At 45.0% G+C, this 14714-nt stretch overlaps 1 protein-coding gene across 4 annotated transcripts in view; it reads right to left on the bottom strand.

Moving 5' to 3' along the window:
• SPEN (spen family transcriptional repressor) overlaps window positions 1–14714 on the bottom strand; it is a 66484-nt gene that overhangs the window by 12198 nt on the left and 39572 nt on the right. For 2 of the 4 annotated variants that reach the window (XM_057401305.1, XM_057401306.1), the window contains exons 4-10: window positions 10158–10318; window positions 8785–8985; window positions 7842–7993; window positions 5424–5549; window positions 4736–4849; window positions 3446–3559; window positions 1653–1753 (exon numbers count right to left, since the gene is read on the bottom strand). In XM_057401305.1, coding sequence (XP_057257288.1) covers window positions 1653–1753; window positions 3446–3559; window positions 4736–4849; window positions 5424–5549; window positions 7842–7993; window positions 8785–8985; window positions 10158–10318 — 969 coding nt within the window. The remainder of the gene's footprint in view (window positions 1–1652; window positions 1754–3445; window positions 3560–4735; window positions 4850–5423; window positions 5550–7841; window positions 7994–8784; window positions 8986–10157; window positions 10319–14714) is intronic. The other 2 variants (XM_057401307.1, XM_057401308.1) reach the window with 1 other exon arrangement.

Here is a 14714-nt window from a genome sequence, read left to right as displayed (position 1 = left end):
TTAAAAGGATTAATCATGGGGTTTGTTTAGGTTTTTGTGGTTTTTTTCTCTTTGGGTCCCACTGAGACTGGCTACAAACACAGCCTGAGAGAACCTGGTGAGCGCAGATCATAGTGTCATGCAAGGGAGCGCGACGTGCCAGGAGGTCACAGGAGGACCAGGAGATGTGGAATGACAAGATCAACTGCAGAGCTCACTCCATCACCCCGGGATTCATTATCCCTAAGTGTCTTGTAATTACTATGTGAGCATAACGTTGGAAAAGGAAAACCAAGACTAACATCTACCCAAGTACGACTTTGTTCCAGAGATCAGCATTCTACTCAGAATTACTTCACAGCAGAGACAAGCCCAGCTGACTCCTGCATGTTAAAAGACATCTGATAATGCACTTCTCTTTCCTGAATCTGGTGTAGCTCACAGGAAATCATTACTGACTGCTTGCTGGTGCGTTCCAACATCTGGCAAGGACTGGGGAACGCACACATTTATTTGCATTATGCAAATCCTGATTGCCAATTTCCAAACCCTTTTCACTTTTAAATCCAGCAATTTTGCATGTAAGTTAGATCAATCTATTTTGCTGCAAAAAACCCACTGAATTGATCTAACTCACAGGTATGAACAATGTCCTAGAGTCATGGAATGGTTATGGTTGGAAAGAAGCTTAAAGTTCATCCAGCTCCAACCCCTGCCACAGGCAGGGACACTTTCCACTAGAGCAGCTTGCTCCAAGCCCCTGTGTCCAACCTGGCCTGAACACTGCCAGGGATGGGGCAGCCACAGCTTCTCTGGGCACCCTGTCCCAGTGCCTCACCAGGGAAGAACGTCTACCTAATGACTAATCTATATCTACCCTTACATCTTGCTGGGCTTATGTAAAGCAGAACCCTAAGAACTAAGCCAGCCTCTGAAGTTAATAAAACACAGATGTTTTATTCACCCACTGGAGAAAACTGAAGCACAAAATGGGGACTGCTACTGTGTCAGGCTGCTCCCAGCCAGGGACTGCAGAAATAAGTGGCCTTGCAGGGGACAGAACCCTTCAGCATGTGCAAAACTGCCAGACACCACTATGGCAGATGCTGCAGAAGGGCACCAGCACAGAACACGTCTGTCATGTCAAACAGCATAAAAAATAAATAGAAATATCGCTGCAGCCTCACCTGTATGCTATCACTTTATCAAGTTAACCAATTAAACTGTTGAAAAGGGGTAGGTGGAAGACCAGATTTCACTCTCTGCTCAACAGATGAGCAGCAGTAGTTTATCAGACTCTATATACATTGTTAACATACATGTTTCTCTTGAGGAGAAGATCAACTGTTCTTCACATTCCTGAGAAGTGATGAATGATTCACAACTGTGTCCTGGTGACCCATCACAGTAACTGGATGCTAAATATAGAGATCACAGACAGAGCCAAACCCTCCACCGCAGTATGAATTTCAGTACCCACTACACCGCAGCTGTGTGATATCCTGCCTGCCTCTATCTGCACCCTTCCAGACTGACCACCTAGATTTGTTTAAAATAGAAGTATTGAAAAGGTAAAAGACATCAAAAATATGCTAAAACTTTAAAGAAAGTCTGTTTGCAGTTAAAGACAAGGGTGGAAAGGAAAAGACTGCAATGAAGATGTTGACACATGCCTTCTTTCTGCCAGCATTTCATAAAAGTCTCTGATATCTTGACCCGTTTTCTCCATGGAATGATAAAATGCCAACTGACTTTCTCGATTTGCAAAGTCCACCTGAAAAATAAATGGTAAATCATGTTCAGTGAGAGAAACATCCCATTTTTGGCAACATTTCACTGCCTGCTGCAGCCTGAAGATGGGAGCAGAACTGGGAAGTGGGGTAATATTTAACAAAACCCATATCAAATGCTCCTCAGGAGTGGACCTGCCCATCCCCAGGAGTAAAGACCTTCCTCTCTTAACTCAGTGAGGCTGTGTGGAGCTTTGTAACTACCTCCTTACTAGGGTATGCTGTTGTAGCTGCCACACCAGAAGCTTCTGCGCAGTAAACCAGCAGGAAAACACATATTATTATCGTGGTATTGACGTTTCCAATACTATGTCTCCAATTACAGTTCCAAAGTCCTTGTTATTGTGGTATTGACGTTTTTAACACTACGCTTCAAATTACAGGTCCAAAGTCCCTTTTATCTGACAGCAGGTCAGCACCGACCTATTTCAGGCTCCGTGCTATTTGCCCAGGGTTACAAAGCAAGGCAAGAGCAGGGATGGGAAAGGAACCAGACCTCCTGAACTGCAGCTCTCTGTTCTAGCTACTAAGAGTTGATGTTTTCTAGCCAAGGGTGAGAATATTAAGAAGCTAACAGCATAGCTGATGCAAAAGACTCAGGATTAAACTGAATTTAGCAATGTGTATGCCACATAATGCAGTATTTTTAACATTCTAGCTCCTTTGTTTTTAATCAGCCTAGACTCCATGCAACCACAGCAGTAGAGCACAGGCATACGTGCAGTAAGGGTGTTGCTTATTCCAAAGTCACTAAGTAGCAAGACCCACAAACACAGGACATGAAACTTCTGAATGACCACACGTTTTATTGCATATAAAGGCTTCTCATATTCAACCACCACGCTTAGAAGCTGCAGTATATCCAACTCCTAACCCCAAGGGGTGTGAGGTTGCTAATACACCAGATGAGGTTGTGAGGCTGTTAATACACCAGATGAGAGATCATGCTTGAAATCACTCTTTAGGAGAGAAGAAAGGAGGAGGAGGAAGATAATTCAGAGGGTTGGCCAACACCTCACGTCCCCAATTAGTGGAACTCATGGGACAGTCATAACAGGTATTACCACAGTCACCCAAATCCAAGACATCCCTGTAAATATGAAGTGCTGCTCCAGGAAAAAGTGCTTTCTACCTATTTTTTTAAATAGTGTTTTTAATTATTACTATTTTTAATCTGTTACAAGGAAGGTGCTGCATCACAAGAGCAGACTGCATGCTTGGGTTGCTGTACTCTATGATGGGCATGTAAGCCACCATGGGTCACCTCAGCCAGGTCAAGTGCCTGGACATCAGCATGGAGCAGTTGAAACTGGAGCAACTCACCCCCTCCAACTCCACTTTTCTAACTTGAAAACGGACAAAAGTTTGCCTTGGATTGGGGTAAATGAGGTACTAACACGGACACCAACACTCAGGAGCTCAGAGAGACAAGTTCAGTGAAACAAACGGCAGAATACTGGAGAAGGCTTTATCTGAGCAACAGTTCAAGATCCCTGACATCTTGATAAGCCGAGTATAAAAAATAATTTAAGCCTTTGATGCCTGGGACATGTGTCCCACTAAGTATTCCTGTTGTCTGGCAGTCTGCAAATGCCAGCGCTTAAGGGGGAAGGCCTAAACACAATTTGTTTCTTTTTTGTTTGGTTTGGGTTTGTTTTGGAGGTCATTCTGCACACCTTAATTTTATTCCCACCGATTTTCCTCCCCTTGGTCTCTTTTACAGCTGCTTGTGCATATTCAATCTCATTGTAGAGAACCAGGGCCATGCCTTTTAAGCGGTCAAACACCACCTGTAAAAAACAAAAAAACAAAACAAAAACCAAATAAGAGCCTCATCCACAGGACTTAGTGTCAGTCCCAACAAAATCCTAAGTCATGAGGATACCAGTAAGGAGATAATTTTTTTTAGCAAGGTAAATTTTTCCAGGCTTTTCTGATGAGGCGTATTGTAATGAAGAGACAATAAAAGGACACGGGACTGCTTTGAATTGTGGATATTGTGGCTTGAGGTATATTATGCCTTTATTTTGTTTTTCTGTATTTTACTTGTAACTTTTGTCCTTTGGTGACTGAGTTTCGTAGTTTAATTATTTTTAGGTTTCTAAAAAAAATTCCAATGTGTTTTAGGGGGGAAAAAAGGTAAAAGGAACATTTAATCCCAAAATGGAAACAGTTTTTGTTATCAGTCTGCAGTACCACTCGTCAGTTGCCCAATTGCCAAATGTTAGCTTCCTTTACGACATTAACTTGTAATTCAAGCAACAACAGCTACAATCAAGAATGTCAAAACTGCAACAGAAACCCACAAAAATCCTTGCAGGAGGCAAGACCCTGATCCTGTGCAGATTTATGCATGTTGCTTGGCTTTAAGCACATTCATGTCCAACAGATATGCACGGGACAAGTCACGTGCTGAAGTTTAAGCACATGTGTAAATCAGTGGCACCAACCCACAGTGGGGCAGGTAATACACTCCCACTTCATGATATGGGCAGGTTGCACCATCCTTAGCTTTCTCTTCTTGCATGTACTCTTGTCAGTGGGACTATCCCAACTGCTTACAAAAAGTCATTTTTTGGCCTGATGAGGGAAGAAAAAAAATGGTATTTATGTCTAATTATATCATTAGCATGAGTATAACTATGGAATTCAACTGTTCCTCCTTCTGAAGCAATTTTGTTGGGGAGAGACTGTACTGCACAAGAGCAAGAAATGGTTTCCAATACTTGTTATCTCGGCTCATTCAAAATCGTTTTGGTTGTTATTTTCCAAACACCAGAAGCAACTGCTCCATGTGTTGGATCAACCCGATGCAAAGCTGCAGAGCCCCAAGAGCCAGATTACACCCCAGAGAGAATTGCTCTACCTGAGCTATAAAGCCCTGGACAGTCGGGGTTGAAAGGACAGGATGGGAAGAAAGGAAGACAGTAACAACTTCAAACCACACGCCAAAGCCTCCCACCTACCTTCACCACAGGCCCGTATCGGCAGAAATGTCGGGTTAAATACTGATCTGTGACGTTGGTAGAAAGCCCATCTAACCACACGCAGTTTGTAGGCATGCTCTTCCCAAACCCCAGCTGAACACAAAAGGGCAAAACTTCCATCAGTACAATTCACAAGAGTTAAAGTGACTGAACAGAGCATACCTAATTATGTGCAGAAAACTAAAGACATTTGTATGGGTTTTCTAAAATTAGCATCTCGTGCAGGTGCAAGACAAAAATCAAATAGCAATTAATGAAAATAACTGTGCATGCTTAAGCAAATACAGTGTTTGACAACATTCTGCTCTCCTACAATTTGAACGTATCTGCAAAGTGACAGGTTGGCAGCTCTGGGGACTGACAGCCTCTGTTCATCATCGATACCGGAGCAGCTTCCCAGTACAGCTTTGCCAGACATGGACCTTCAAGGCCAGGGAATGTCAGTCTCCAAAGTCTACTCAGCCCTGGGCTCCCTGCTGAGGCAGCCAACAAAAATGCTGACTAATCCCAATGATGGTGGTGGTTGAAAGCATCACGCTCTGATCTGACCTACTCATTAAAAACCATCTTACTTCCCTAAACTATGCTGCACAGGCAAACTAAGTATCCTGTGATGCTGTAAAGGAAAGGAACAAGAAGGATGCAGCCCATGGGAGGATTTCTTTACCTTGAGCCGATTATTTCCAAGATATTCCCCATCCATCTTCTTAATGGCTTTACACACACTTGCAATATCACAGTACTGCAGGAATGCATACTGAGGAACACCATTCACCTTCTTAATGTCAATATCCTGGGGAAAAAAAACACAACAGAACAAGTGACAGTCAGCAAAAGGACATTCCATGGTGTCAGATCTACGTGGACTTTTTCTAGAGACACATGGCACAGCAAGCAGTCTTTAATTAATATTTTCTTCAGAGAGAGGATTTCAGCAATAGTAGACACTGTTCTGCTGCATCTCATTCAATGTCAAACCCAAATCCTTACTGAGGCAAGGAAAGCTCTTCGTAATACAGATTTAAATCCAACCCTGCAGAAGTTAAGCCTGACCTGATCAACAAACAGCAGCTTTAGATTGTTAATATTATGTCAACAAGAGACAACTCAGAATCAAAGAAATACAGATTAATCTTCACTTGTAAAGGCTCTAAACAACCTGCTCTGATCCTCATTCCTGAGCCAAGATGCAAGTGGGGCTCCTTTGCCAAATAAACATGATCCATCCTGTTCCTAGAAACAGAAAGTGGTGCTGGGCTCCTCTCCTGAGCCAATGTGGCCGTGGCACTGACATAGCAAAGGAGAAAAGATCCTCAGCTTCCATCAGTGCTGGTATTTGATCCCCAGCCACCACAGGCGCATCCAGAAGGAAGTGCAGTCACGAGGGAGCTACCAAAGCCTAATAAAGGCTCATCTGAATCGATTTAAAATGCCAGCAAGCTTGGAGCTGACATTTGGTTAACATTCAAGCTCAGCACTAGTACTGGCAAATGTGCTGAAAGCCTCGGAACAAACTCATGATATTATGATTCATTCTGAGCTGAAAATAGAAGGTGGTGTGTTTCATTTTATTTGTTTATAGAGCACAAGCTTCCTTTGTGAGCTCCATGCCAAGGCCAGCACATGGCTCAAAGCACAAAGGTTCCCAACATCCAGGACAGGCTAATTTCATGGTTAATAAATTTAGGGACAAGGCAGCAGTTTGATAGGGTCTCACCCAAGAGCACTTTATCTGGGAGAACAGAAGTAAACAGGAAGATTTACACAACTACTCAGACTTCTATAGCCCTGGCCTAATGATTTAAGTGGAATTCCAATAGAGGACTAAATTTCCAAGTGTCTGAAGCAGCACAATCACAACCATGGCAAATTATACCTGACTACTCACCCTGGGCAAGCCAAGTCCTTCTGACAGGCACATAAAATGTCATTACTTTGCTCCTCAGCCATTGGAAGGGTTGTAAAGCTGGTGCCTTCTGCACCTGAGCTTGCAAGTTCTGATGGAAACTGCTCGAAGCAGCACTGCTGCCCAGTTCTGAGCATCAATAATGCTGACAGGACACAGTGTTTCTCAGAAAAGCCAATTTACAAGACAGTGCACTACCACTGATAAGCATTTTTACTAGGACAGAGTTTCTGCTTTAACATTAGTAAGGGTTTAAGCCGCAAACACTATGTAGATTCATAAATCAGTGCTGGTGTCGAGGATGCACAAGAGCTGCCAGACATTAGAAAATACTAAATCCTGTGTTTGTCCACATCATATGAGGAAGCACACACCCCTTTTGTGAGGGGAAGTATGTATGTGTGACTCAGTGGTTACAGAAGTATTTCAGAGCAGAGTAAGGCACAGCATGTTCATAAGCAGCCACAGCTACCAGTGAGCACATCAACTATTGGTGCTGAGGCCTGGATTCAATTAAACTGATTGTGGGTAGCTGCTGCACGTCTCTGGAAAATTCCTCTTCAATGCAACATTGGTCTGACTTGATAGAAAGTGAGAAGGAGAAGAAGGAGGAGAAAGAGGAGAAGGAGGAGAAGGAAGGGATGACTGCTGCTCTCTCTCATTCAGATAGGCTTGCTCATAAAGAAACTCCAAATCCCACAAGTGTCACCACTAATCCATCCACCCTGTGCCTCTTCTGCCCCGCTGCTGGGACACAGACTGTGACAACTCATAGCTGCTTCCACATACAGCACCTAAACCCTCTGTTTCAGAGACCAACAGGAAACTTAAGACTTCATCGAGTTGAACTGATGCAACGTGAAAATGACATGACACCAGGTGTATTTTCAGCCCAACTACCTCATTGGGCTTTCCTACAAACACTGAGCTAGCAGAACACAAGTGTTCTGTGAATGCTCCCAGGATTAAGTTATCCCCTCAAAACAAGTGTACTGAGATTTCATCCTAAATGCAAAGAAAAGCTTCCAGGTGTATTCCAGCAAGAGGAATGACTCAGATCACCATATAAAAACTGACTTCTCCGTCGCTGATGCTCAGATTTACCCCAGTCTGGAGCATTTTACAGGTGTGTATGGGAAGGGCAGGCAATGCCCTGCAGAGCACAGAGGCCTCACGTACCACTATCCCACCAAAGCGCTGGAAGATGTTGCGGAGGTCGTGGTAGGTGGTTGTTTTCTCCAGGTTGCCGATAAAGAGGGTTCTCGTTGCTTTTGGGTGGAACTCATCTATCCTCTCATCCAAAGGACGAAATTCATTCTCGCTTTCCGTTTCTAGAAGCAAAAGAGAGCAAGACGTTTGTAATACAGGGAGGGGTTTTTCATGTGGGCTTGCTTCATGCTGATTTGCTTGTTCAAGTCTACTTCCTGATGAGCAGATATGATCTGAACCAGAGTACCCCATGTCTGACAGAACTATGCAGTAACTACCTTGTGAATTGTTATTTATGCGCAATGTGAAATCTCTGCATCACACCACTGGGGAGTGCTAAGGAATCTGAGCACCCTGGGGTGAAAGATGGCTGCATTCTCCAACTGCTTCCCCAGAAATTCACCCTTTTAACAAGTATTAGTGCTGGAATGCATGAATTCAAGTGAGGCCTCACTGTAGCTGGGGAACAGTACATGGAAGAAGTTTGTTTTCGCAGATCAACTTTTAAACAAGCAGCTGAAGGACAGACTGAAAACTTCACCACATGCTCAGTGCTGGAGTGTTCACTGCTTGGTTTTTTGGGCTATGCTGCCTTGGCCTCAAAACTGCAGCCATCATTAGCTGGTTTAATTAAAAGCAGAAGGAAACAAGCCTGTGAGGACTCAGTGCTGTGCTTCTGCTCCACTGACACATGGAAGATGAGGTTGTTTCTTCAGGCAGATCCCACTATTTGAGAGGATGGCAGGTTCCCTTCTCTGAGGTTTAAGACTAGGACTCTCCCTGTTTGACCCAAGAGCAGCCACTCCTCTTGCTCTGGTTTTGGTGTACTTCCCAGTTTCTTTAAAATACGTTTCTGCTGCCTCTTTACAACAGCCCATGAATGAGCCCAGAGCAAGCAGGGCATGAACATTACCTGGTCCTATCCAGGCTGTGACTTCAATCTGCATGCCAAAGAAAAGTTTTCCTTTTGAGGCATTTAGTGCTTTTTCCTGGTCCTCCTGCTGCCGGAAGAACACCAGTCCATACCGCTCCTCAGAAGCCCCGTGAATCTGCACCGACGTCACCTTTCCATACTTCTTGAATTCATGGAAAAGTCCATCTTTAAGGCTTGTATCTAAACCAACAAATAAACAAACATAGTTTTTACCAACTTAGCAGCACCATGGAAGACATGAAGAAATCTGATCTTCCTTCTGAAGCGGGACTTCCCCCGGGTTAACCTGAACCTCAGTGTTCACAGAAGTGCCTCTGTAATTTTAGATACTCATTCTGCCAGTGTCAAAAGCTTCTGGCTGATCTTTCTCTGTGCCTTGATTTTTAAATCTAAGAAACCACAGACACGAAGTTTTACATCTCTGAAGCTTGCAGTGTAAGGTTATTACTTCTAAGAGACACCCAATTCAAGACGAAGAAGAGCTAAACAACATTACTTCATTAATAATCCCACACGGATACTGCGTAGAGCAGTTTCCCAATGCTTGGATAAGGGATCTGGACACAGCATTCAGCTCAGCCAGTTCAGGAAGGTAACCAAGCAGATTGCTCAGGTTTTGCAAAGTCTGATTCACAGCCACAGAACCTGCCTGGGACGTGCAGGGTACTGACCTCGGCGGCATGCCACTTGAAGGAGTAAGATAGAAATGAAGTCTATAGAAAGAATATTAACACTGTGGGGTTTGCTGCTCACAGAATTCATATGCATGATTTTAATTCAGGCAGTGGCCTTCACATGGCAAGTGCTTTACAAGTGATCTCATGCTGGTTATTTCCATGGAATCTTTCCTACGTCCAGCACAGGGAACACAGAGCGATCACGTGCACTCCTCAGCGAGTGGTTTATTGCATTATTCACCATTCAGTGCCATTACGAGTATACTCCTGGGACTTCAGGGCACTCAACACTGACAGAAAGCCCCCAAGTTTTTAAAAGTATAACTGAAGGAAGAATAAATGTTCATAAATAACAATTAAAATAGAAACTGAAGCAGGGGGAGGATAAATGGTCTGAGTTTTAAGTGAAAAATTTGAGTGATTCAGGTTTTTCCCTTGGGAAATCCAAAGCACCAGTTCCAGCAGCTGGAAGGGCTCAAGCCCGGGGACTGGAGAGCTGGGGACCTGCAGGATTCCTTCCCACAGATGGTCACTAATTAAGCAGTTTTCCACTGTCACACAAGCAGAGAGAGAATCCCAACAGTCAAAGACACACGATCAAGGTTATTTAACCCATTCCTATCCAACTCCCTACTCCTTTCCCCCCCCCCCATTTCACTTCCCGCGTGCCTTTACCTGTTGAGCGCACTGGAAGATTTTGAACCTTGATCCCAAAGCTTTTCCGGGGTTCATCTTTCTCCAGCGACGGAAGCAGCTGGGCTGCAGGTGCTGGGACTGCTGTCGACTGCACCGACCGTGCCGGGGACTCGTCGCTGGAGCTGCTGCTGGAGTCGCTGCTGTGGAGGGCACGAAGGGAGCGGCGTGAGTGCGCGGAGGCGCAAAGCGCCCGCAGGACACGGCGCCTCTGCTTAAAGAGCTTTTGCTTGCCCACAGACCTTCCTCCCTCCTTTGCCTGCTGGAGAGAATCCCGTTTCCATAACACAGCCCGGTTATACAGAGGAATTCAGAGTCATTCCACAAATATTCTCCTACTGAGCCCTCAGAGGAGGCGCAGGGAAGCGGAGTATGGGTAAAATGTCAGACAGATCCTGTTACGCGCCGTGACAATGGTGGAGATTTAATTAAGTGTAACACAATGTTGTATCAGCTTAGGAGCTGTGTGGGAAGGCTGCAGAGATACAAAGAGGACACACACAGGTCTGATGAAGCCCAAAATCCCTCCCAGTGCTCTCATGTGTGAAGGAAGAAACATTATCGTGCTGTCAGGTGCCGCTGTCAATCCAAGAGTCGACCCCAGAGCTCTCCTCGTCGCCTCCTTTAAAGAAATCTTTAAGGAAAGATCTGTACTTCCAATACAAAAACCTCGTGTGAGAAAACCATGGCAAGTTTTTGGGTCAACTGCTCCAGAATCACAGAATGGTTTGAGTTGGAAAGGGCCTTAACATCATCCAGTTTCAACCCCCTGCCCTAGGATAACCCGGGCAGCTGAATATGAACCAGCCAATGCTATCTGAAGGCTCCGCCTCAGCGTTCAACTCTGGGGTATGAAGAATTCAGACCCAAGAACATGATTTATAAACAATAATTATAACAGAAGAGGATTTGCATGTTAGATCATACAGGAATCAACCTATTCCACCGACTCTTGATGCTGCAGATCATTAGACGCTTCACAGGAGAGCAAAGAAATACAGAGAATGATGTTATTAAAGCTTGCCCAGTGGGGACACGTCATCCTCCTTCAGTGGCTCATTCCTTCCCTGAGGCACGAGGGCTCATAACATGGCTAAAAATAATTGTGTCTGACATAACCCTGGAGACTCTCCTCCTCCATCACAAGAGCAGCCTTCTAAAACATGCTGCTGGAATTTGAACTCAGAGCCTGGCAGGGGGAGAGCTGCCACGTACAAAAATAACCCCTGCGCTTGTACATTGCTGCTGGCCACTGGATTTCTGTGTTCCTCTCCGTACTGTAGCAGGAAAAGGAAACACAGGTTTATCTCTATCTTACTACAATTATTTCATGGGTTTTTCTTACTCTCTTTACATTAAACCACTTCACTGTTCCTATTCTTTTCTCAGGAAACCATTTCAGGCTTCTAATAATTTTCCTGACTTGATTTTGTGACCTCTCTTCTGCTACACCCCCTTTTCATGGGGGTACAGTTTCAGGCAGCAGCCACAGAATCCTTTTCCTTCCAACAATCCAGAAAACTGTGTTTTTTTCCTGAACATCTTGGTGCAATGAGTACTGTGGCGCACTGTTAAAAGCCCCTGGGCTCTGTTCCAATTATATCTGGAGGCACAGATAGAAGGGAATCTCTGTCCCAAAATACTTACAAACAATTGAAGGAGGATCTAAAACCACACCAGACCAAAACAAAACAGGTCAAAAAAACACAGAAGTAATAATAAACATGAGAACCTCTCCTCCCATCTCAACCTCTCATTACAACCCTCCCATCCAGTTGACATGGAGCTGCTTCACACGCTGGTTCCCTTCCCACACACTCTCCTCCTACTCCTCCATCCCCAGAGGAGGAAGTTCAGCATCACTGGGGGAGAGGAGAGAAAATAAAGCCGAGCCAGGGGAGGAGTGAAAAACAGAGCCATTCCTCCTGCTCTCCTCTTCTGAGTGGGCCCTGTTCTGTGCTCACCAAGGGGTGGCCACCGCACACCACCCAGCCTGTTATTTCACATGGAATCATATTTACCAAATCAATCCATAGTTCATTTTGTTCCTCAGCTCCAAATTTCCTTCCAGGATGCTCAATCCCAGACACATTTTCCTTCGAAATTTGTAAACTCTATTTCTGCCTCACCTGCATTTGTGCAACCTGCTTCCATGCCCTCTTTGTTAATTAAATTGCTAAAAGTGAAGGATGCTGCAATTCACTCTTCATCTTTGGCCACAGAGATGTTGCAAGGGCTGGAGCAGCTCTGCTCTGGAGACAGGCTGAGAGAGCTGGGCTGGAGAAGAGAAGGCTCCTGAAGGGGACACCTTAGAGCAGCTCCAGTGCCTGAAGGGGCTGCAGGAAACCTGGAGAGGGGCTTGGGACAAGGGCCTGTAGGGACAAGCCAAGGGGAATGGCTTTAACCTGCCAGAGGGGAGACTGAGATGAGCTCTTAGGCAGAAGCTCTTCCCTGTGAGGGTGCTGAGGTGCTGGCACAGGGTGCCCAGAGAAGCTGTGGCTGCCCCATCCCTGGCAGTGTTCAAGGCCAGGTTGGACACGGGCTTGGAGCAAGCTGCTCTAGTGAAAGGAGTCCCTGCCCGTGGCAGGCGTTGGAACTGGAGAAGCTTTAAGGTCCCTTCACAAGCCACTTAATTAATTTATGATTTATCCCATTCCTTCTGCCTCCACCTTTCTGCCAACTCTGGCACTGCTGGATCCCCTCAAGTGCTCTTGTCTACAGCATTTTGGGAAAGGACAAACCCAGCCCCACAGGAACAGCTCCTCAGCAGTCTCAAGGGGCAACATCAGCTATCGCCTGGGGCTGTGAAACAGATTGGCAAAGAACAGAAGAACTTCTTTGAATACACAAATACAGTCAGAGAATGTGTGTGGAGAATCTGAAAACAATTCCAAGGGTGCCACATGGTTCACACTGCCCTGGGGAAGGCTGAAGTGAGAATTTAGGGAGGCAGCAAGCCTCTTGCCCCATGTGTAATTTACTTTCTCTTCTCACATCTTGATGCTCAGGACCATGACCAACCACGTCCTTCCTAAAGCATTTTAAATGTTCTACTTTGCTAAGATTGGATCTTAGCAAAGATTAAGAGGCAGCGCTGAATTTCTCTTTAAGCAGTGCTTTAAAAAGGAACAGGCTATTTTTAGTTGTTTTGGCTTTGTGTTGACTTTTTATTTAATGAGGATGTTTAAAATATGGAACATGCTGTTAAAATCCCAGCGTTCCAGTGGAAAATAAAGATACTCTCCAGGTACCACCCTCAGACATCGAAGTGATGAAACAGCAGCATAACACAGTGATAAATTCTACAAGAATTTGAATTCCACACGGCGCTGGGAAACAGTGATCATGCTGAGAATTCCACTTGCCCAGGGAGTTTTGGGGATACATGTCCCTAAGCAAACCCAGACTTTCTGTGACATTCCAGAAGGAAAAAAAGAATCCTTATTTCCTGCCTCTGTTTTTAGAAAGGGGAAAAATACATTAGCAAGAACAATTCGCCTTTCTTTAGGAAAGGCCTCATCGCTTTTCCGATTGAAGAAATGTGGATATGATAACTCAAAAGTCAGTCGAAGGTTTTATGCTGTGTGAATAGGGGAATGATGGAAGAGTTAATTATAGCTGCTGTGTCATGCAGTTAGAGCACACAGCAGAGGCAAAGCAAAGCATCTGACAGGGAATTCTGTGTAGTCTCAAGCAGAAAAACAGAACTCTCTTTCAACTACCCCAGCTTTAAAAATACACAAGACTGAAGCATGGAAGCTGCATGAGGATATGTTCCCAGAATATTAAAATGAGAATATGGCTTTGCTTTTCCTTGGGAGTAATTGTGAAAGCAACTGCCCGCTGCCAACTCACAGAAAACAAGTCATTAAAAATTCCTCTAGCAAAAGTCAGTTCCTAAGGCTTTTGGGAAAAACAAGCTGGGAAATGTGAAGGTGGGAATGCAACAGATGGGGTAAAACAGCAGCTCTGATAATGTACTTCTTGAGAGTAATGCAAGTGATCAATAGGGCTTGGGGCAGGCCAAAAGAAAAAGCCTCCAACTTCATTTTGCACTTCTAGCAGCACTCAACCCGGGGTGATGTGTTCCAGCAGCAGAGCACGCTCTGGCACCCGGCCTTTTCCCAACTCAGGAGAACCTGCTCTTCAACATCGCTGTAAACTCAGTGCAGCACAATGCCAGCATGCGGGAAGCTCATCTCCGGAGCTGTCACAACACGGCACTGCGCAGGGAGGGAGCCGGGCTGGGAATCTGCCTCCGAACACGTCAGGCTCATGGAGCTGCCTCCTCAGTCGTGGTGACATGTGCTTGCTTAGGAGGAACAGCAGCATTTAACCAGGAGAGGGTTTCAGAAGCATTCTGGTGCAGCCCAGAGAGCTTCTAAAACCGGTTTCACTCCAGCTTTTATCATGGCAGCACAGCGATGCAAAATAGAGGTTTTTGATTGTATTGTCAGCAAAACCTGATGGAAACCCTGAGCCATAGAGGAGATTGCTCCTACTTTAATAAGGAGGTACACATGAAATCCCTTGCTTACA

Source organism: Pezoporus wallicus, unplaced genomic scaffold, assembly GCF_028554395.1.
Source record: "Pezoporus wallicus isolate ANWC-B61680 ecotype Strahan unplaced genomic scaffold, APGP_CSIRO_Pwel_v1 contig_14543, whole genome shotgun sequence".
NCBI classification, from domain to species: domain Eukaryota; kingdom Metazoa; phylum Chordata; class Aves; order Psittaciformes; family Psittacidae; genus Pezoporus; species Pezoporus wallicus.
Note: the sequence above shows the minus strand (reverse complement) of the source record. Positions and strands in the feature narration are given on the sequence as shown.